The following is a 25,436-nucleotide window of genomic DNA, read 5'->3' on the forward strand; positions in this document are numbered from 1 at the left end:
CTTGGTTGAATCTGAAAAATCATCTGCCCTTATTATTATTATTATTATTATTATTATTATTATCATTATCATTATTATTATTATGAAGAATTATCCAAGAACATTCACTCCTTTTTAATTTTACAGTTCCTTGCAGGAGATGGATATGGTTGTTTCACTCGATTCGTTTTCCTTTTAATTTTGATTAGTTATGGACAATAAGGGGCTTTGTTTCATCATAAACGTGTAGGTACTTGAGAAACTTGACATTGTGGGTGTACAGGGAAGATGCAGTGAGGCAGATGTAAACTTTTGGACTTATCAGGGAACTCAAAAACAACTACATCAACAGATAGCTATGCAACAAAAGAATATATAGCACATACAAATAATTCCTTTACAGTCTACAAACTAACACAAAATATAGGATCAAAGGAATAAAACTACAAAATAAATAAATCTCATAGTAAACAACATAAATTAAGGAAGGTTTTAACAGGTTGTTACCTTTCCCTTATGACTCTAGTTAGCACTTCAAACACACAAAAACAGATGAAAGAAACAAGTCAATATTAACTTCATCTTTATTATATAATAACTAGATGAAAATGTTATATTTTTACTAAACAGGTAAGTTACAAAAATAATAAATTAAGAAAGGAATGACTGAACCTGAAATATGTACTGGACATACAACTATTGTATAACACAAAACAGAACACTGAAATGAAACAAAATGACATGACTACTTTCAGAATTTCAAATTTTACACACAAAATAATGTCAACAATCCTCACAAAAATGAATAAGGCCACCTTGTCTTAACTTTGATGATGAAAAACAAATACATGTTTAAAAACAGGTGATGTTATCACAAAAGAAATGTACAGAGAAGCAGAACATCCTGATTTGGAAAACAAAATGCCCAAGGAGTATATACCTAGTACCTCTAAACTATTGTTGATTTTTTTTAATCCAGTCCATTATTCTAAATGGTCAGTTTCAGGTGCCCAGAATCAATTTTTGTCTAGAAGTTTGTGCTCTCAATACAGTACCACTCCAGCATACTAATACCTTTTAGCTTAATACTTTATAGCTACCAACTTCTTAACATCCTGATCAAATCACTGATAGAAACCTATGCTGACCCATCTGGAAATTTGTGAGTGCCCAAGAAGTTTATTTAACAAAGCTGATAATTTAGATTTATTCATTTGTTTTAAATGAACATCTAATTTTCTTACACTTAAATCAGTCTGGAAAGCTCATCGTGTTTAATTTTTTTTTGCAGTATTCAAACAATTCTTCAAAAAGAAAAAAAAAGGTTTTCAGCCTTTTTTGACACACTCGAGGTCAACGTTGATCTTTCAAGAAGGGAAAACTCTCTAAACCTTCCTAAAGTTTTGAGAAAGAATGCGTTCAGAGGAACCATAATTCAGGGCGCTGTAGATTTGAAACCTCTTGAATGAGTTACTACCAACTAACGATGACTGTTTCAGTCACTAAAGCTGTACAAATAGGTATCAAACCGTTAGGGGGCAAAAAGTGTGATAGACTAGTACTTCTTCTAGTTGCAAGATTGCATTCTGTTTCCTTAATTTTTTCTGAAACTGAGATGAGTTCTGGACCTGTGGACCGCATAGGCATGTGAATACCAGTGACCCAAACAAACATGTGGCCCAGGAACAGCATAGGTTAGGTTTAAGAAAGGGTTTTAATTTCTTTCTCTTCCTAGAGCTGCAGTAGCATACTAATGTGTTAATGATGTAGATTTTCTTCTTTGTCTCCTAGCTGAACTTAGATTTCAATTAAAATTGAATAAGCGGATCCTTAGCTTGAAGCAAAAAGCATATCTAAAAGTCTGGGTAACACTGACACTGTGACACTAGCCTCAAGAATATAATCACTTTTGAACATTAAAGAGAATATTGGATTTAAATTCTGAAAATGTCAAGCTTTTAATCACGAATGAAGCAGTTCCTTCCCAGCTAGCTAAGACAGTGGGAGTACACGCTAAGACCAAAGCACAGAAGACATGCACAGTACTGACTCTTAAACACCTTCAGCTGATATAACCCTGAAAGCCTAGGCATCCTAATATTATATTGTAATATAATATAATATAATATAATATAATATTATATTGTAACAAAGATAAAACTTTAGAATAGAGGTTACAGTACTCCTAGTTCTCATTTAAAGGACAATTTAGGAAGAAGATGAAAATATTTTCCTCAATCTAATTACCCTTACCCCAAAGTTAAAACAAAGGCTGGCCAAATTTGAAGGAGCAAAAAAAATGCACACATTTATTAAAAGCAATTCAATGACTCAAAACCCAAACAGACAATATGGTCAAACAAAAAATCTCGTCAATTAAAAAGAATACATAAAACAATTGGTAAGCAGCAAACTGACATTTTTGTAGTGATAATTAAATTAAATTATTTTTGCTTTTGAGAAGATGCCCAGTGAAATAATTTTGTTGAGAATAAATGCTACACTCACACTCCCGACAACAGCTGAGAAAAGTGTTTTGCACAATTCCAGTGAGGATAACTAATGTCAAACAGGATCTGTGCTGCATATTAAATCCGATGTGTGCCGAAGATGGCACATGTACTGTGTTCACTTTAATATTGTTCAGTGTGCTGCTTTTGACAACTGATGTTTCAAAAGGAAGACTTTGCATGCATGCACAGAGGAAGAACAGGGTTAGACAGCAGAGCATGCAACCCAACATGGTATCATGCACAAAATGCACAAGGTAACCGTTCAGGAAAAACCCAAACCTTTTCTGAACAAAACAGGCATGTTAAAATGTGGGAATTATGAAAAATGAAGTAATGAGATGCAAATCAGCCCATGAATTCAAATGACAATAGGAAATCTTGGTTATCTATGTGTAATGCATTTATATGATATTTGGCTTGGCAAGCAATTGATTGCTTTTTTAACATTTGTATTTAAATAAAAAGGCATATTGCAGAGCCAAAAACATTGATAATCTGCTAAAATGTGGACTTGCTGGACACATTTACAGTACATTCACTAAAACGTTTTTTTTCTGTGTTATTTTACCATTCCTGGCAAATGTTTCTGTCCTGTTTGACCCATTTTCTTTATCAATAGGACAGGCACATCCTTGCAAACAATTTTTAATTTTAAAAAGCGGGACATTTTCAGTTTTAAAAAAAACTATTAAAAAATCATTACTTGAGCCTGCGTTTCTGTAATTTCCTGAAAATAATATGGATAAAGATGATATTTTGCTGAATGTATCTATTCTGTAAATTGATGTGAAGCAGCAAAGGTATTCATTCTGGATGAATACAAAACAGTTCTGCCTTTTTAACCTTGTCACACATACTGTTGTGTTAAGACAAAATACCTAATACTGTGCAGAAATGAGGAACAGTATGTTTTAAAGATCTGAAATATACGTTTTCAGAGTGATGTGTTAATATCCATGAAGATATCTGCTCAACCCTTTAATAGCTTGTGAGAAGAAAAAAAAAATCTATGTCATGACAAAGTCACCCCTCACCCTTCTAAACCATTGTTAAACTACTGTAACAGAGAAATGCAGCACTGAAATAGTCAAGCTTTGCAGGTTAGAGGAACATACTGTATAGTAGATACGAACTAAAAGCCAAGTTCAGAGAGTTAGTTTGTGAAGCATACCGCAAATTTGTAATTTAATAAAAACCTCTAAATACGTCATCTTTTTTTTACTCTCCAAGTGAATCCATATCATCAGTCGATAGTAGGAGGACTAGATCCTGTAAAATGAAAAGGATTAGTTTTGTTTATGCTTTGTCTTTCTTTCTTAACAAGAAACATGTAAAATACAATAAAAAGGTGTTTTCCTAAGTTAAAAAAAGCTAAAAAGTAGTTTGTCAAATCTGCACTTACCTTTAGGCATTAACTTTCTACAATTCCTTTCTGTTACTTCAATAATTATATACCTGAAAGTTACTTAACATTATTTCCAGGTTACAATGGCTGTTAACCCAAAGAACTTATTTTTCCCAAATGGCAACTTCTTGACAAACAGCCCATTTAATTAATTTATTTGCCCCACCCACTGTTTTCTCTACAGGGAAAATAAGAACCTGACTGTCTGTATTGGTGGTTTAGTACACAAAGAGTTAGTCCCACAAAATAAAAAGTGAATAACTACAATGAAATTGGTAAGTTCGCTCTGGTTTCAACAGATCTTATTATTCATTACTAGATTGTCTGTGTGTAAAAAAAAGATGAAATACAGCCAGAAACCGACTGTTTTGTGAAAGCTGTTGAATTATCACACAGCAGATAAGCAGAACGCCATCTGAAATCCTTTTTTTAGTGCTTCAGTAACAATGGAAACAGAGGAACATATCAATGCTTGACTCAATATGTATCCTTCCCCGAGCATAAAATGATTGCAAATGGAAAAACAAAACAAAAAATTAGAAAAAGTTGAAAACGTAAAAGCAAAAAGGTACAACTAGCAATGTCAAGAAGTGCTATGTGAAAGAATGGATTGTGTGTAATTTTGATTAATAAGACTTTTAAGGTCTTAAAGCAAGGAAATGTGTAGGTTTCTTCTTTCTCCCAATGTTTACTAGTGGCAATTAATAGCAAATCAAGATTTGTGCTTTTATGGATAATCACACATTGAAATTGTCAGCGAGTGGCATTTTTCAGTAATTATGTAACACATGCTCATGTTGCAATAATAATGAGAGCCTTATGCCCAGTTCTCCCACATTAGTGCACTCTTTACTAATCCATGAATGGCGGTAGTCTGTGCATTGCTGAAGTGTTGGGGGGAATCAGGCATATCATCCTGAGTATTCCCTTGACTCAACTGCATATGAGTGCATCTGAAGAGCCCCAAAACACCCCTGTCGATGACTAAAACTGAGCAATGGTACTGTCTACAGCTCTTTGTCTCCCACTCATCTACTGCTGAACACAAAAGAACTAAATGCTGTGGGGTTCTATGTAGGCAGCACTGCATGACTCATTATATGTCCTACTACTCTTTCCTGCCCTAAGTGTCTGGGCTCATAGCTCAGAGACCTTTGTTTCAAACATTATATGGTATTTTATTTTATTTTGGGCAATGTAAAATTATGGTGCCTATCTGCAGGTTTTTCTTTTAAAAAATATCCTTCCATCAGACAGAAACAGCCGGATATTTTCCAAAACAAAGACTAGAATTATCCTGAAAACTCAAAGCTAAACCCTGGAAATAACAACCCTGTTTGTACAGTACCTTTGATTCTAATATGATCAAACTGGCAGCAAACATATTTGCAAGACAGTTAGTCAGTGGTGGTGCTTTAGGCATTTTTTCTTGTTGCTAGGTTACCTATTGGGATGACTAAAATGGAATCTGTGAGGATAACTGCACAGCTATGTTTCTGTTACAGCTTAAGTAGTAGTATCTAAATGTTCATCTCTAAACTGTAAGAAAAGAATTCCTCAGAGCATGATATATTTTTTTCAGCACAAATACAAGCTAACTGATTTTGTGGAACACAAACCATATATTTTTTTTAAAAAGATCATGCCTTCAACTCAAAGTCATACAATACTTTTGGTATATTCTTTGTTATATCTACTTAACTTGCTAAGCAATTCTTTGACCCATTTTCTGGAGTACATGAGAAAACTGTTGGTAAAGTTCCTCCATAAAGAAGCATACTACAAGCACTAAGCTGTAAGGAAAGAAGTAATTAAAATTTCCACTTTCTTTTAATCATGTGCTTACAAATGAGCACTAATGGAAAGACTCCCATAAAGTGTAGGAAATCACATAAAACTCTCCTTCCATTAAATTAAGGAAATTGATTTGAATATTAACCTTGACAAAATAAGATAGTGAACGATTCAGTGTGTTCAGTGCATACTGTAGTTCAAATTCATGACTTTGAATGACTTTAATTGCTTTTTTCCTAGGGCTAGGGCCAGTAAGCTACCACTCAAATGAATCACACAGTTGATTAATGTGCAGCTAAGAGTTTTGCTCTAAATCTATACCGTACGGCAAAAGAGATTGCTCCTGGAGAAAGAGAAGGACAAGATGTTTCAAACTGCTAAAGCTTGGGGCTTTGAAAGCATTAAAGCTACTCTGTTAAGAGGAAAATGTACAGAGTCTGACATTGAAATAGTTCTCAGCAACTATAGTTAAACTAAAATGAAACAACGTGCCAGTCTATGTTCCAAGCAATACCTATACCTCATTTACACTTATGTCTAATGGACAATCATTAGGCATCAATTATTTTTATATCCAGCTTGATTATTAAATATCCTCTACAGGTGAGGTTCCTACTGTTTTACCTCTACAGTATTTAGGCCTTTCTTTGGTTTTTCAATTTAAACTTTTGTTTCTTCATGCAAAGACATAAATGTCTTCTTGTACTATTGTTTTCCATGTGTGGAACATGAATATCACAAAAGTTTTTTTTGTTGGCAAGACACATTTTCTAGTCTTTAACTTGTAACAATTGAGCCACTTAATCTAGTGCTCTCAGTGAAAAAGATAAGTGCATGGCTAAAAGGCAGAACAAATTTTACCCCTCTACAGTTATTTACATGTAAATATTATAAGGTTTTCCTCTGTTGGACTGCATTTCCACATGGATGTTCTCAAATTCCCTTCATAAAAATCCAAAAAATAGAGCTACAATACATTTTGCAAAAGGTTTGCTTTATATTTACTCATACTTACAACTCAGACTCTTGACACAAACACAGTATTTGTGTGATACAGTTCTCATAGGAAAGGCAGCTCAAGTGTATGGTTCAATAAATGTCCAGGATTTATAAATGACACACCCTTCCAGTACACTGCCTTCATCTAGGGCATCTGTACAATTCTCAGTCTTCTTAATTCTACCTCCTGGTATTCAATCTATTCTGTCATTTCTGGGGGCCTGGGGGGAACTATAAATGACTATTACACTAAAAAGACTAGAATAATAAAATACTGTATGTACAGTATCTAGCTCAGACAATTGCTAACAACAAACCTTGATTGCACCCTAAGCCAGAGCATACCCTTTTTTATGAAGTGATACCTTCATGTGGAATTGTGTTCAGGTGTATTAAAAAAATCATTTGAAGCACTCTGACTGTAGATTCTGTGCTGAGAATTAGCACCAGGGATTGTGGCATTACCAGGGTCAAGCAGGGTTCGAATGAGAATTTGTATCTATGAATACATAGGAACAACACACATTGAGTTAATTTGTAAGTGTGGACAGAGGGTAGCATTAGAATATAGCTGGAGCAAAATTAAGGTACAAATGGAAAAACAATAAAACTCTACAAATATAAGCAGAGAGGTTCTCCAAGATAGAATTCAGTCTCTTACCCTATGCTTTCGTAGGCTTCCAGGGCTAGTTGGTGAAGGGCTGGGGGACTTTCCAGACCGCGGGGTTGACAGCTGACTGCCAGGAGTCCCATTGACTGAAAAAAGCAATTTAAACAAACTGCATTATTATTTCCTTGAATGGCTTCAGTTTCTACCCACTCTCCTCACCTCCTAAGGTAGTAATTTTAATCTTGAAAGGAACACCCCCACACTCTTCTCTTACTCCTTACCAGACAGCTTTCAACCTCTCCGCAAACCCTAGTGAAACAAAATCTTTTAATTCTAAGCATTAACTACAGCAGTAAGAAGGGCAACCGAGAAAAGATAATCACAGAAAATGTTAAATGCAACGAATGCTTTTCTGTCTCTGTTAAGGTCAGATGAAGCTTACGATCTCCAGTGAAGACGGTAGCTGGGATTGTCTTGTAACAATTAGAAAGAATTTATCAAATAAAAATGAAAAAAAAAATCAATTTCATAACTAACAGGCCCTATAATCTCAAAATCAAATTCAGAACAAGGGAAAAAAAGATCAACTTTATTCCAGTATTTGAACGAAAGGCTGAAAAATCTGAAAGAAAAAAACATGCAAAACACATCCTTCAAGTTACAGTAGGCAGATCAGAAATATATACTCAGAGATTCTCCATAATTAAAAACTCCATTTTCAAAAATTTACAGTTTTTCAAATACAGCCATCATTTGACAATGTCTTTGAAAGTTCTTGACTTTTGAAGATAAAAGTCAAAGGGATAAAACTGAAGACTAACAGAAACTTGACTTAGGTTTAATGACAATCTTTACCAATATCTTGATTTTCATAACTCCCATAGCAAAATACGACCCCAACTAGGCACAACGCACCCTGATAAATTTGATGATCACACACTAAACATTCAGCAACTCCTAAGCACAGCTCACGCAGCTTGACTGTAAATTTATATAACACCCTCATACTAAATATTCACCAAATCCAAAGAACTTGCTGGACCTGATAAATGTACCCACTGCACACTAAACATTCACCAAATCCTAAGCAGAGTCCCTGGAAAACCTACATTTTAAAATGCAGAAAGATACATTTGCCTTAAGAAGCAGCACTGCTTTAGCACTGCTTTTAATCTTTGCTAAGTAAGGACTGGATCAAACATTAAAACCAGTTTGCAGCTGGGAATCAAGTCACATAACATGAAAGGTTTTGAAAGCGATTTCTTACCTTCTATGTACTGGAGCATGTGGGCAGAAAAAATAGAGTACCACACAATTCCTGACTAATGTGCTGCTTCTCTCAAAGATCCACACTATACTAGCACAGAAAACTGAATTGGGAGGGAGAAGAGCTGCCAGCAGTAAGTAGTAAACGGCAGTGAGATTTCATAGGCGGATGCCTCTCCTGCGTATGTTTGACGTGAACCGAACAACAGTGGGAGGTGCAGGCGCAGTCTTTGGGCTACATCAAAGGTGTCAATTAAATGCAACATAGCTAACAGGGATTACCGTGCAACGCAGCCCCCATTCCAATTAGAGGAAACAAAGAACATGGAATTACTTTACAAGCATAAAATGTGATTCAAAAACCAAGCTGCCATCAGGGACCATATGATTCAGCACCCCATAACGGTATTACGAAGAACTGGACAACAAACAGCAAAGTGAGAAGGAAAATCAAATAAAAAAAGTACTATTCAATTAAACTGTTTAGGTCATGAAAACATTCAGGGTCTTTGCCCTCTCCAAATGTTATTTTTCTAATATTTCTCATGGCTTGGCTGAAGAGGCAATTGTTTTGTTCTGTATGTTGTAGCTTGGGTATCTTGTTCACTGGTTTCACAAACCTAGAAAAACTAAAACACAAGTTGCTACAATTGTCACTATATAAATAAGGTGTGGAGATGTGAAATATGGCATGGAAGATTTCATTTATTGTCCCCAGAATAAAATGACATCTTCAAGCTGTCTTTTTGCAAGTGTATATGCCCAATGAAATTGGCCTGTGGTTCCTCAACAGCTCATTTAGCTGATGAGTCTTTCATGGGGCCCGCACAGCGGGAGTCAGCTTTGATACTGTTACAGCAGTGAATATCTGGGTTTTCAATACAGAATATGTCCATTATACGCCACATATACCATGCATCAATAAAACCAAAATGGTGTTTCCTGAGATCCAATAGTTCTGATTTTCACTGCAAATGTCTCCCGTCACCAGATTGTGAGAGCAGTTCATACTGTATATTTTAAAAATGTGATGGAAAAATGTGTATGTCAATGTCCTGTCTGTCCTGCCAGTAATTGCACAGCGGACAAAGAGGGATGATATTTCGTTCCACTGTATACTTGTACAGTGCCTTGCGAAAGTATTCGGCCCCCTTGAACTTTTCAACCTTTTGCCACATTTCAGGCTTCAAACATAAAGATATAAATTTTTAATTTTATGTGAAGAATCACCAACAAGTGGGACACAATTGTGAAGTGGAACGAAATCTATTGGATTTTTGAAACTTTTTTAACTAATAAAAAAATGAAAAGTGGGGCGTGCAAAATTATTCGGCCCCTTTACTTTCAGTGCAGCAAACTCACTCCAGAAGTTCAGCGAGGATCTCTGAATGATCCAATGTTGTCCTAAATGACTGATGGTGATAAATAGAATCCACCTGTGTGTAATCAAGTCTCTGTATAAATGCACCTGCTCTGTGATAGTCTCAAGGTTCTGTTGAAAGCGCAGAGAGCATCATGAAGACCAAGGAACACACCAGGCAGGTCCGTAATACTGTTGTGGAGAAGTTTAAAGCCGGATTTGGATACAAAAAGATTTCCCAAGCTTCAAACATCCCAAGGAGCACTGTGCAAGCGATCATCTTGAAATGGAAGGAGTATCAGACCACTGCAAATCTACCAAGACCTGGCCGTCCCTCTAAACTTTCAGCTCAGACAAGGAGAAGACTGATCAGAGATGAAGCCAAGAGGCCCATGATCACTCTGGATGAACTGCAGAGAACTACAGCTGAGGTGGGAGAGTCTGTCCATAGGACAACAATCAGTCTTACACTGCACAAATCTGGCCTTTATGGAAGAGTGGCAAGAAGAAAGCCATTTCTCAAAGATATCCATAAAAAGTCTCGTCTAAAGTTTGCCACAAGCCACCTGGGAGACACCCCAAACATGTGGAAGAAGGTGCTCTGGTCAGATGAAACCAAAATCGAACTTTTTGGCCACAATGCAAAACGATATGTTTGGCGTAAAAGCAACACAGCTCATCACCCTCAACACACCATCCCCACTGTCAAACATGGTGGTGGCAGCATCATGGTTTGGGCCTGCTTTTCTTCAGCAGGGACAGGGAAGATGGTTAAAATTGAGGGGAAGATGGATGCAGCCAAATACAGGACCATTCTGGATGAAAACCTGTTGGAGTCTGCAAAAGACCTGAAACTGGGACGGAGATTTATCTTCCAACAAGACAATGATCCCAAACATACAGCAAAATCTACAAAGGAATGGTTCACAAATAAACGTATCCAGGTGTTTGAATGGCCAAGTCAAAGTCCAGACCTGAATCCAATCGAGAATCTGTGGAAAGAGCTGAAAACTGCTGTTCACAAACGCTCTCCATCCAACCTCACTGAGCTCGAGCTGTTTTGCAAGGAAGAATGGGCAAGAATTTCAGTCTCTCGATGTGCAAAACTGATAGAGACATACCCCAAGCGACTTGCAGCTGTAATCGCAGCAAAAGGTGGCTCTACAAAGTATTAACGCAAGGGGGCCGAATAATTTTGCACGCCCCACTTTTCATTTTTTTATTAGTTAAAAAAGTTTCAAAAATCCAATAGATTTCGTTCCACTTCACAATTGTGTCCCACTTGTTGGTGATTCTTCACATAAAATAAAAAAATTATATCTTTATGTTTGAAGCCTGAAATGTGGCAAAAGGTTGAAAAGTTCAAGGGGGCCGAATACTTTCGCAAGGCACTGTATATGGCTGGAATGACAAATAAACATGAACTTGAAAAGGATAAGGAAAGCAGGATTAATCATTCACAAAGGGATCCTTTTAACAGGGCACAGCTGTCTTTTTGAGCAGCCTGGGAAAATATCAGTACAACATTGTTCATGATTATTGTTGACTGTGCTGACCAATGAAGTGAATGTTATGCCAAATACCAGTGCAGATGAGGAACCTATGAAAGTGCAGACTTCCCTTTGCTGCTTGATTTAATTTTTTAAACTAGACCATGCGTATTGGCTTAGAGGTTTCCAAATGAATTATGCATCTTCGTGCCATCTGTGCCACCCTTTAATTTTAGTCAGTGATGCATCGTAGAAAGAGCAAAACTCGCGCCATAGCCCTATTTTTGGAGGAAGAAAGCACATTCTTATGACGAAACTGTTTTACTGTGATATTTAGAAGTTCTTCTGAATGGACTGAGGCAATGTAGGGAGGCATCGTATAGAAAAATGAGGAAAAAATAATAAAAATAATTGAAGATGATTTGGCCCAGTGTCAGGTGGGAAGACAACGAATGATTGTAGGCATTGATATAATGCTTTTTATCCCACAGGATCCTTAAGTGATTGTTTTACGTACACAATGGGGGGCATCAGGTAGAGAAGTGAGAAACTGCAACACTGATTGAATTCTGGGGAAATGATACTATACGCAGGGCAGACTGAACAAGACCAGAATGGATTAAGCAAAGACATCATTACACCCCCATAAGCAGTGCCAATGGATCCTTATGACTAAGCAGTTAAGACCTTGGTTTAAAGTCTCATCCAAAGCACTGTGCCTCCTACAGCTTAGTGTGCCCCAGCAGCATACTGAGATATCAGTCTGAGATTTCTCGTCCAGAGGGAGCAAAGGAGTGGGTAGTGACCCACGTGCAAGGAGTTTAATGAGTTACAGCCAGTTTTCTAAACATGTCATATCAGGAGAAAAAACTTGCCATAGTTTTCACCTACATACAGTAAATACATTGATTTGAGTTTTCTTGCATCTACTTTATGTGTTCACCTAACATCAATGGTGCACCAGCAAGAAGCAGAGACTGAAAAAAGAATCTGACAGAGAAAAAAAAACAATCTGACGATTAAAGAAATGACAGAATAAGCAACCTGACAATTATTTTGGACCAAGAGTAACATGAAAAGAAAAATGAGATATGCAGTATGATAGAATATACAAAAGATATCTGTTGCAAAAAATGTGACTTTACCAACAGTTAAGAAAAATGGAAGTGGCAGACATACTAATTCAAAGGTTAATCTTAATGCTGTGTTTTTACATTCAGGAAATATTTTATTTTTAGAGCAAAGAATATCAAGATAATGTCTACAGTCATGGCTTCTAAGTGCAGTTTATTGTGTCTTTTGACTTGTAGATTTTGTCCTGATTACTATGATCTCTGTTATCTAGTTGATAGATGGCTTAAATGACCAAACTGTTGATTCAGCTGCTCACAACTGTAATAATAAAAATATTAAAAATAATAAAAATGATCATTATGTTTTACATAACCCAAGCTATTTTAAACATACAATTAATCCTTGTAATAAAACCTACAACAAATCTACTGTTCAAAGCTGACACAGGGACAGAGAAGCAACATCTGCTCAATAATAGTAGAATCTGAATGGAATTTCACTGTTTTTACACTTTTGTGTTAATGGCTACATGACAATACATGCTACATATACAGACCTTTCCAAAATGTGGCAAAAACTCAAAGCATTTAGGAAAAGCTGTACAGCTGTGGTGGGTGAGAAACTTAGTGGAACGGCAGATTTAAAAATAGTGGGTAAGAGTGATGTCAATCATGTCACTTTAATCAACTGTGGCCTCGCCGACCTTTGCTGAATGTCTCATTACTAAAACGAGGCACTTTGTTCTTACGGTTCGATAATTAGTTTTGTGTTTAATATTGAACAGAGAACACAAATTTGTTTCTTGGTCAGCAGAGGCAATGTGTGCCTTAATTAAAAGCAATGTCAGCAAACACCACTGATGGATTCCAGCAAGGAGAAAGAAAATTCAGGCTGTAATGGTAGTTGCACTTATATGATTCAGTTACAGTGATGTACAGCTTTTAGGATTATTACAGCATACTATATAGTAATATACAGTACAGTAATAATCACTAAGTAGTTCTATAACAAAACTGACAACATATCAGGGGGAGGAAAAGGTAGTAAGAAACTAGTACCAAGATGGCTAAACATCATGCTACCATCACAATCATACAGGTACAGTATCCATCTTTACTGACATACCATATGTAGCAACCCTTCAAACTTCAAAAAATTAAAAAGAACAAAAGTGGAACTTCCTGTATACAAGTGTCTGATGCAGTCTCTGCCTCCGTCTAGCACAGGGAGAAAGACAGATGGTTCTCATCACAGGACTCGGGGAACTTTAGCTTATCTTGAACTATGAAACAACAGAGTGACGCACACAAGGAGGCGAAATCTGTTCCCCCAGGTCAGTCTCAACTCCTAATCAAAACTACATCATTTTAAAGACTGAATTTAGAAATTGTTGATGAACAGTTCACTTACTGTATATATTTAACTGTTACTTGAGACTGAAGGATCAAAACAGTAGCAGACTTTTATTTCCCACATACAATACACAGTATTTGAATGCTCTAATGACAGGACTTCAAAGTAAAATGTATTACAGCCTTAGCTTCTTAATGAAATATGTAAAATAAATAGTTTCCCTCCTATTGTTAGTATTTTGTTGTACAGTGTAATGGAGACATAAAAATGAAGATCACCAGATCTCACCAAAAGTGAGAAAACTTTAATTTTTAATCAGAGATGTTAAATATTACAAAAGACTTCGAAATCAAGGATATTAAGTGGGATACACTGACAACAAAATCTATGTGTACATGATTAGAAATCATTCTTGGTTCTCTTTAAGTTAATTAAAAGTGAAACTGCCATAAAACCTTTTTGATCCAGAGTTAGATCACAAGCATCCTAAGATTCTTCACTGACTTTAACCTGGTATTCCTGGGGTCAATTATAATATGAATTTCAAACTTTCAATTATATAATTGTCATGATAAGGGAAATAAATTACTACAAGAAATATATCTACAAAGCTCTACAAACTAATCTATGTTTAACCAGAAAGCCATATCACATATCACACACCTTGAAATTTAACGTCAGTCTCAAGTGATGCAAAAAAACTATATTATTGAAAAGTCAATCTATGTTGGCGATTGAAACTCCACAACTGCCTTTTAGTTTTCATGGCACAAATCCTCTGATGCTACGGTATGTGAAAAACTAGTGGTGCCATCTAAATGGGCTACTCGTTTCTGATTTAATTACAGAGAAGATAAATAAATTCATGCAAATGCCTAAAAAAGTTCATTGGTAATTTCAGGGAGGATGGGAGTTTGGGTGGTAGTGAAAGGAAGATGCTGTAAATTTTGGCTGTTTTAGCTTCCTTGAATGTTTAATCTGTAGCATCAACTATGAAATGAAAAAGAGACACCTGGGATGGCCCTCAGCTGTGTTCAGGAATGCTCTTCAAATATGATCTGAGAAAATTGGTCCAGGTGGTTTTTCAGCCTCATGGGGCAACAGCTGAGCCAATCATGTCAGGGAATCTCAACCTGAGGGATGAATTAGGTGGTTGAGGACAGTCTGTTGTTCTGGTCATTTGAGACTGTCCTCACATGACTGTTCCATCTCTGCAGACAATCTATTGATTGGCACAAAAAAAGTAAACCACTGTACTGGTTCTCTAGTAACACATACTGCAGATACTGTATGTACTCGGTTTACTCTGCTAGGTAAATATTATAAAACTATTGTGAATTATGTATGGCTTCACATCAGGACATAATATCATAAAGATTACAAATACGGGGCCATATGGCCAAAAAATCACACAACATATTCTAAGTTGTCGTACTAATGCATTATTAAATGTTAGTATAGAGTTTCTTGAATTAAACATAACACTTCTAATTCTACAAACTTGGCCCGCAGTGTGGATAAGGCTGAACTCATAACTGAAAGGATAATGGTTCACACCCTGGATAAGACATTGCTGTTTATCCTTGAGCAAGGTAGTGCACCTGAATTGTTCCAGAAAAATACATAGGCTGTATACTGTATATGGGTACTAACTACATCGGTAAATATATTGGACCGTATTTCTCTAACTCTTATTTGTCCTATAAATGAAACTTTTATCAAACATGTCTGACATGTAAGATGATTAAACATTTTGGAGAGAATGACCTATAGGGTGAAGGAAACAACATATACTTTTTAACCTAATACATTTAAGGAGAATTAAGACAAAAAATGACTAATATAATCATCAGAAGAAAATCTTATCATAAAGCTTGGTCCTTGTATACTGTATTTCTGTGAAAGAATAAAGATATGGTTTGTAATGTTCTAAGATGCAAAACACAAAACAAAAAGGCTAAAATAGAATGTGAATTCATGAGATTATTAAAGTTTTTTTAAAAAGTTATGTTAAAAATGTTAAAGAAAAAGAAACTGTGGTAAAATATGATGAAAGGGATAGGTTTGTGAGAAACTGGATTGTATTTTGCGTAGGTTATTTTTTGTGATGTGATGTTTTCTAATGTAATCATCATGTACTCCTAAGAGAATAGGGCATGTATTTAAAATGAACTATTTTTCATGTAGAATTCAGTATACACCTAGGACAACCTTTAAAGTTCATCTCATCTCTTGAGAACTCTGAAAATATTGATGAGCTTTTATGGTGTTATTCACAGTTTCCAGATAAACAATGCTTAAGTCTACAGTTTTTATGCACAGCAACAATGGCTCCATGACTAAAGTTTCCTTCTCTACAAACAAAATTGCTTTATTTCATTGTCTGTTACAAAGCTCAAAAATACATTTCTTATCTAATTGATAGTCCAAGCCTACCATGAGCTCATCAAATTTGGATTATATCCGTAGGCCACTATAGACCTTGGGCACCAGACCATAATGTCCCTTCCAGGTACTTTTTTTAAAAACACGAATTCCCAGAAAGAGAACTCAGCTGAGACATTTTCCTTCCAATTTCTCAGTTGGAAGAACAGAACAAGTCAGCAAGCTGATACAGTGTAATTCACAAAGCAGCTCTGAGCTTCAGCTGGAACTATCAGGAACACTTGCAGCTGTGTCCTTTGACAGTTAAGTGGCGTCTGAAATTTTAGCTACGTCCCACCAAAGACAGCACAAACGTGACAGCTTATATGCAGCTTATTCCTTCTTCCAGGACTCGATCACCATCACTCAGGCATCACCAGCTGTGAACCACACAGTGGCTCCTCAGACAGATGCCACCTCTCCATCACACAGAAATTCAAGGTCATCAGCTACCCCAGGGATTAACATCACTGTAAAGTGTTCAAGGACTGAACAAACTTTGTTAAACAAAAGACAATGGGGAGCTGCCCCTTCATTACACATGCTTTAGAGGAGATCTTGAAACACACAACTGCATTGTTGTCCTTTAATATTTCTTTTTCCACTTTTAAACACAGATCCTTATTCATCAGCCTTTTAGCATGGTTTGTGTATTAAGCACTATTAGAGCAATTGTTTAACATGATTATGAACTATGATAATACAGTCCACAGAATTAATGTTTTTTACAGTACACAATAAACATTCTCAAGAGTAGACACTAACCCATTGTGACTAAGTTACTGTGGTTGCTTTTGAGAGGCAATTAGCACAGTGATAAACAGTAAAATAATTTTGCTACAAACCTGCTAATGTGCAACAATGGCCAAAAATATTTGGTGTGCACATTAAATTCAGTGTACTGTACATGTGATGAAGGGCTGTCTTATGCATTTGTCATTTTACCTCACTTGGAACTTCCTATAGGCTTAGTGTTTAAAAACAAAATGATTACTAAAAAGCTTGGGAATTTATTCATTTAACAAGGGTCTTGTAGATTTATCTTCACCTGTACTCACAAAAACTCTGTTGAGAGCTCATAAAACCTTAGTATTTGCCTTTACACTTACACTAGGGTATCTGTCAGTTTTACATATTTGTGTCAACAATTAAACTGTCAGCTAGCTCGTCTTCCTATAAAAACAAAAATAAAGTTAATTTTAATCAGAATCCACATTAGTCCCTGTGGTCAAATTTCCATCTATTATACAACATGATTAATTACAGTACATTCATTTTAATTCCACAGATGCCTCTCTTGCTCCCTCAGTTATGAGAAGGTCATTCCATCACTGTTTATTAATTTCCACACAGATATGTTGAAATGTTCTGTTACACGGTTGCAATTACAGCACTTTCCTCTAAGCTACCTAGGACCAGTTTATTTAGTTATTCCACTGACAATATTATGCACTCGCTTGTGGAACTAAAGCTTAAACTAAATACCTTAATAGAACATAACTTTAGGGACATTAACAGCTTCTTAACTGATAGTAGCTATGTCTGTCAAAAACATCCTAACAACCATTCTGTTCAAACTTTCAATGTCCCAGTTAGATAAATATTATAAACTGCCTTGTCCATATACTAAATCAGATCTCATAAAATTCAAAGACATCAATAAACAGGTTCCCCAGTAAAGAAACACAAGTTAAGGTTTTGTTAAAGTTTGCAACATGTCTGCTTTGACCACAAAGCACTTACACAGCTACTAGTGTAAAGGAATTGAGCAGTTGAGCAGTTCTCTCTTATCAACCCAAAAAACCTAACACAGATCTTAACACAAAACTTAACAAAGCAACGAGGAAATCCAATCGGTAATCAGTTAACCGGCAGTACGACAGTATGACGAGTGTGATCTGAAAGGGGCAAAATCTATGCCCCAGTATGGTGATGGGATGTCTGATAGAAAGTTCTGTCCTTCACATGAGATGTGAAACTGAAGTCTTGATGACTTGGTCAAAAAAGATCTGATGGCACTTTTTGAAAGATTAGAATTTTCTAGCTAAATTCAGCACTGGACTCATACAATTCAGCCTTCTGAATGCCCCCCCTTCATTAAGTTGGAGCAGTAATTTTACACTAGTCTCCCTGATATGCTGTGTGCTCAGGCAAATGGTACAAATAGTACTATATGTATCACCACGTGGGTGCTGCACTTTAATGGTAAATGAAGTAGGTCCCCTCCTGCAAGCAAAAGCAGTTTGAGATCCTTTTGGTTGAAAAGAGCTGGATAAATGCAAGCAATTATCATCATCATAGATTCATCTGTTCATGTATGAAAGGGCAGAGTTTGTCAGGATAATAAGAAATTAAAGCTCCTTCTTTGGTAACTATAAAAGAATATTCTGAATGTATGTTTTTCTAATCTTTTTATTGTGTATTGGACACTGTTGTTTGTTTGTTTTTCATCTGATTAAAAAAGCTCCTTTTTCATATGTTGCAAAATTCAGATTAAAAAATGCAATATTGTCTAAACAAATTTTCAAGTACAGTCACCATGGCAGATGTTAGACAGGTCTGGGGAATCTGAAAGCTCCCAAACACACAAACCAAACCTCATTTTCTAGATTTTCTAATGCAGCCAAGTCTCTTTCCTCTTCATGATTCTGGACTCCTCTATCCTCATCATCTTCCATCACCACCTTCACACCTATGTGATCCTGCTGCTTCCCACAGCCTTCCTACATGCTCAATATGATCTTCCCACACTTCTGTGGGCTGCAGTTAATGAATTTCTGGATGCAGGCACACGTAACTGAAGGTGAACATTTCCCACAACTCCTAGCTGAAGTATAGTTTTTGAAGCGAGCAAAATAGACATAACCATGCCTCTGTGAAGGGAACCTTAGGTCCTCATATACTCTATCACTTATATATATCAAATTTTAGACAAAACAGTATTTTACAGTTCAGCAGCTCAAGGAAATTGTAGAGGTATGTTACCTGACTAAAATCCTGACAAAAGCTTTGAAAGGTTAAACGGTTACCTTATCTCTAGATACAGCAAATGTCTCATTAGATTTAATTAAAATTACTGTAGTTAGAAGATGGGGGATCAAGATGGCTTTCCTCTATTCATTATCTCTGAACATTTTTTCAATTCCATTATGTAGAAGTCGCTATTATCAACCTTCCTTTTTACAGTTTACTGCACTGTAAAATGCTAATGTACAAGCAGGACAAATACATTGCTTTAACAAGACAAACTACGTTCGTTCTTAATGCAAACTAAACAGAAATACATGACTGCAGGCTCTCTAAATGTATATAATCAATCAGTCGAACAATACCTAGAGCAATCTAGGCTTGTTTTAATATTCTGCCTGGTGCCCTGGGTTCAGTTTCTGGGGTGCTATCTGCGTGGATGTCTCTGGGTGCTCTGGTTTCCTGCCACAGTCCAAAGACATGCTCGTACTGTACAGTAGGTTAACTGACTTCTGTAAAATTGACCCTGAAGTGAGCATGTGTATGTGTGTCCAGCAATGGACCGGTGTCCTGCCTTGCGCCCAATGGTTCCCAGTTTAGGCTCCTGGCTACCATGACCCTGAAGTGGATAAGCGATTATTGATAGTCATGGAATGTCACAGACAAATCTGTCTAAACTTTCTCTTAACTTGTTCATCTAATACGGTTAACAAATCAAGACTTTCTACTACTAAATTTAATTTTCCACGTGCAGGGAGCTTAAGATTTCTCTGTGATGGGGGAACACCCTGAAAGTGAGTTATAGTCAGGAAATATGATTAGTGTAGTTATAATTGGTCTCGTTTTGATTATTTATCTGAAAATACCAGAATATTAAAAGCATATCGTAATCGCCATTACCAAGTCCTTTTACAATAGGAGAATAACAGTAGACCATAGGTGTTTAAGAAGAGTGATATCTGCTGTGGTATCTACTGTAGGACCTCCAAAAAGCTGAGATACTGCCATTTTCCATATAGGATTATGTTAATTAACAACAACTAATTGACTGTATGTTGGTACGGTTTTAACACCCATAAAACTGATGCAGTTCACTATTAAAGCTGGACAGTTTATTAAAAATAGATAAATGATGTACTACAATGTGGAGGATTGCGTGGGCGTAGTCCCAATAAATCAATTCTCTTGATTTCAGATTTAAAATACAGTTGCCCTTTTAAAGGAACAATCACCAAAGCACTGCATAACAATTTTTTTGTTCAAAAGGAGTATTGCAGCATGGAGTAGCTCAAACAATTTTTAAGGCAGCTGAATGCTATGGATTAATGTGTTAATATATTAATAATATATAGCATACTGTACATATTTATATATACTGTACATAAAAGTTATACTTAGTTGTAAAAAATGTAACAAAGTACAAATTATTTGGCAGTGGTAGTGATTGAAAACTACCCTTACTGGCATAAGGAACTAGCTGTGAACATGTACAGTATTAAACAAATGTAAAAAACTAATTTAGAAATGAATACGTTTCCCAATTTTTCAAAACTTAACTCCATAAGTACAGATTGTTTCACAGTAAATTACAGAGATAAAACAGACAACAAAACTGAAAGAATGATAATGTGAAGCAGAAAACATTCTTCTACATTAATTCCTCCATAATTTACTGTACATTTACAAACACATGAAGCTTTCAGGTAAAAGGCTCAAATGTAGCAATGTACATGAAAACGCTACAGAATGTGAATTGAAAAATGAAGTGAATACATCCAAGACTGCTTTATTTCAAATGACATTAAGCATTTACAGAATGCTTGAAGTATTTTATGAATGAAACAGATATGCTGTCTGCTTTCTTAACATAAAGACCTATAGCACATCTAAATGAATTCTAGACCTTTAAGTCTTGGAAGGTCTTTCATCTGCTGCTACTAATTCCATCAGTGAACCTGAGAAAAAGAACGAAATGACCTCTCTGAAAATAATACATGCAAGTAAAAAGGAAAACATTTGATTTTATAAATGAAAACTGTGTACTGTATCTTACATTTTCTTCTATGTCGATTGTTGCATACAAAAAAGCCCTCAGTAACACAAGGTTCCATGAATTAATTACATGTAGGTCAAGGTGACACAAAAGCAAAAAAAAAATCAATGTCATTTCAACACAAACAGCAGTCTCCGGTGTATCTTCTACAGACATTCACGCCCTTTTCAAATATAGTATTTTTTTTCTGTTCTTTATAACAGGGTAATTCCTTTACTGTTTGGAAACTATAAGATTCTATTTCATCTTTCAATGCTATCCCATTACCTTTCTAAGGACGAGATGTAAAGTGTTTCCATTCAGAAGTTACTTCACCATTTCTACTAAATGTTCACCTTATGAAAGTTCACAACATGAGAGTATTATACGTTTTCATATTATCTTGGAAAACCATCATTCAGCTCCTTTGTGGTACCTTATTGATAGAAGATGTGTTCCACAATGTCCTACAAAATGACAAGGATGTGAAGCTAAATCTTGGGGCATATGTAGGAGTGTGTGGGTGAATTCCTACAAAATCAGTCCCCCAGACTTTAGCTGCACTTACTTAGAATTTTAACCGCACATACATTTTTTCAATGATATATTCAGTACGTTCATAAACCAAATAAACTAAAATTAGTTTCAATGGCTATTCAGAAATGGTTTTCTGATAACATGGTTGTTATTTAGTTTTGTTTTCTTCCTGTACATCAACAAAACAGCAACACAGGGGGTTAGGCACAATCTGCTGCCCAACAGTTACCTGTTATACTGTACATTGTCCTTCACTTATACATATTAAAAGTTTTTCTCATGGAAGCCAGTTTCCTACTGAAAGTAAAATCAAGTTCAAACAAATTGAAATGCAACTGGCAATCAACGTTATCCAATACGGAATTATTTCCTTCCCTAAGTCCAGACAGCAGGTCTATGTGCTATGAGAGCAAAGCCGACCAGGAACTGAGAGCCATATATGAGCAATGTAAGTGCTTCTTCCGCCAAGAGGCCTAATCCTAGTTTCTATGGTAACCATGATGTACTTTTCTCACAGCAGTAATTTCTTCTGAAACAATTTCACTGAATCATTGGAGACAATGACTCCTCCAACCGGCGCGTGCATGTGCGCATGCACAAACACATTTCCTTGCTTTTTCTATCATATTTCAAAGATAAAGCTTTTGCTTTGACTCACTTTGGCTTCACAGCTCTTAATCATGGAAAAAAAAACACATTAGACGTGTTGCGAGTGATCATTTTTCGTGTGAAGTTGAATTGTAAGTCTGACAACAAAACCAAGTAAAGCACAACACTGTTAGAATTACAGTGCATCATCTTAACCATAAAAAACATAGAGTTTAGCTAGATATTAACAGCTTTTATGACCTTTTCCATAAGGAACAGATTTCATTCCTTTGTTGATTTAGTCAGGGAATGTAAGGAATGGGTGTATTCCATTTTATCTCTGCCATCTCACATTAAGAAGAAAATTTTAAAATACGAAATAAGAATATGAAAAAGCCTCATTGTTACAGATTCAGGAATATATCGTAATATAAATGTATATATATAAATGTAAGTTTTAAATATTTTAGCAGCAACATACCTGTTATGAATATAATTGAAGATGAGGTATTTAGAATAATAAAGCTGATTACTAAATGCAAATTTTACAGAATCACTAAAGACCCAAAGACCTTACCTTACTCTTTGAGATGCCATAGGCATTGAACTCTAAGGGTCTGATGTACAGCAAAGGAAACAAAGAACACAATTTTCCTACAATGTATAGTATCACATTAAATAAGATCATTTTATTTGAAAAAAGCAGCTTTGCCCTCTTACACGAGTCCTTGCCTTGCTTTGCTTCTAACTAATTTTGTTGTGGACTACAAGACTACTAGAGGGTTAACCGTAATTCCTTCTTGAACTTCAGGCCATAATGAAAATTAAAACCTTTAATTAAAAAATTACAATTTAGATGATCTCATAAATGTGGCACACTTTTCCAATGCACAATTAACTTCACAAATAACTTGAAATGATTCAGAACAATACCTTTGTAATCATTATATTATCAAAATGAGAATACTTTTTACAAGTATATTTTTAGTCTCTAACAAAGAGCCCTCTTATACCAAGATGCAAAGATACATGCAGTAGGTATCCAAGTGAAAAAAGAAGTGTTTCTAGGACATAGTTGAACGCGTCAGTAATCTGAACACTGTCCACTGAGACAGTCAACGTCTTTTTCTAAGACCTCATTCGTATATTGTAGCCTGTTGAGCAGTGAGCGAAATACATGATCACCATCCTTCCCATCCTGCTGTGCAAAGGTCAGGTCTTATCTTTCTGGTGCCTGGTGCTAGATGGATGTAAATATGCTTTTACGTATTTGTGACCACATTATTTATCATTTGATTAACTCCCTTTGGACACAATAAGGACACCATTTTCGCTAAAGCTGAGATGTACCTCCTGAGAATACAGTGTTTCAAGAGCTCTTGCTTACCTGAGCCAGTAGAGGCTGGAGATTTGCTTCGCCTGGAGGGTCCTGGACTCTTGCCAGCAGTTCTGCTTTGCATCGTGGCAATCTTGTTGTACGAAGTGGACTTCACCACTCTACATTCTAGAAAGTGCAATAAAAATCTTTAAACCACAATTCAATTGCTGGCATTTGACAAAATAGTAAAGCACTAAAAGCAAAATGACAGTTGCCAAAAATACTTTCAAAAAGGTTACTCCCTTTAAAGCTGCAAATTACATGTTCAGAAAACACAAACGAAAGTATATTTTGGCAAATTGACTATAGTTCTTTCATTAATTTACTATGGTTTTACCAGAGTTTTGCAGAGATTTTTACATTTGACACTGTAATTGGTACATGATTGAACCATGACACTCTCGAGCCAACATTATTTAGAAAGAGGTTACATGATTCAACAGGGTATTTCATGGTCCAGTGGCTTAAAGCAGGGTCAAAGCATGATGAAACCATGAATAAAACACAGCAGATCTTTTAAAAACACAGTAAAAGTGTGGAAAATACTAATTTGTTACATTTATCATGGGGAACATTCTTAAGAAGAGACATCACTTCCAAATTTGCTGTAGAAAAAATGGCCACATTAGAAAAGAAAGGCTCTCCCAGACTCTGTTTTTTAAATGTGACTAGAAAGCAAGTGAGCCAGTATTTTACTTAAACCATCATCCTGCTATCTTTCCCAGTCAGCATAACTGAGTCCATCTGTGATGTATGGCAGAAGGACTTACTGAGCTGAAGAAACACTCATATGCAGACAGAAAGTGAATCTCAACACATTTTTTGTTAAAGTTAAATTATAGTACCACAAGCACAAGCAAATTTCAAGCAAGAATTTTGATGAGGGAGAACAATCATCTTTAAATAAGAATTTCTGAATAGAGAAAATTTAATTGTGGCATTACATTCCTTTGTGTGAACTGAAATTGTTTCACTGGGGAAGGCAAAGTCTCAAAGAAGAAGTAATTTGTAACAAAAATATTCTGTTGAGAATCGGAATGTGTGCATTCATTTAGATTATTTGAAGCCTGTCTAAAAACCCTGTTTCATTGAGAGCACTCTAGAGATCAATCATAGCAAATAACTAAAAGATGAACATTGTGGTAGATATCACAGAGTGACTAGTTCCTGTCGACTATACTGTGCCTTCTATTGTCTTAGAAGCACAAGAGCCAGTCTGCAGTTCACTAGCTGGGAACAGGACATTTTCAGGACATCATTTCAGGATATTTTCAGGATATCAAAAGAAGTCAACAAAAGAAGTTGATACAGTAATTGGAGCTGAAAAGTTTACATCATCCTGATTCCCCTAACCATAGTCTGCCATGCTGATAGGTCATCCAGGAAAATCTCACGTTTCCAATGGATGGCTTGTCTGCAGCAACTACACACGAGTCGTAAAGCCCTGGATGAATAGGGGATCTAAGCAGGTAGTGGCACTAGAGATCCAACATTTGACTGTTATCTCCTGTTTTATTTATGACTCAAGTTTAAGATTCCAGAGTAAAGTTTTATGCTTACAAGACTAAAACAAGGCTTTGATTAATAATTAGTTCCATTTGTAAGAGCAGATTTGGATTAAATGGACAAATGGAACTAATTACTAATTGACAAAAACATAGACGGTC

The 25,436-nt window shown here is 35.9% G+C and overlaps 1 protein-coding gene across 6 annotated transcripts in view; it reads right to left on the bottom strand.

Annotated features, from left to right (window-relative positions):
- The window catches only part of dclk1a (doublecortin-like kinase 1a), a 100,524-nt gene that overhangs the window by 19,481 nt on the left and 55,607 nt on the right, over positions 1–25,436 (bottom strand). For 5 of the 6 annotated variants that reach the window (XM_015341959.2, XM_015341957.2, XM_015341961.2 and 2 more), the window contains 2 exons: positions 23,779–23,895; positions 7,352–7,446 (listed from right to left, as the gene is read on the bottom strand). In XM_015341959.2, the coding sequence (XP_015197445.1) occupies positions 7,352–7,446; positions 23,779–23,895 (212 nt within the window). Of the gene's footprint in view, positions 1–7,351; positions 7,447–8,567; positions 8,678–23,778; positions 23,896–25,436 lie in introns of those variants that run through there. The other variant, XM_015341963.2, reaches the window with a different exon arrangement.

Source organism: Lepisosteus oculatus, chromosome 5, assembly GCF_040954835.1.
Source record: "Lepisosteus oculatus isolate fLepOcu1 chromosome 5, fLepOcu1.hap2, whole genome shotgun sequence".
NCBI lineage: Eukaryota > Metazoa > Chordata > Actinopteri > Semionotiformes > Lepisosteidae > Lepisosteus > Lepisosteus oculatus.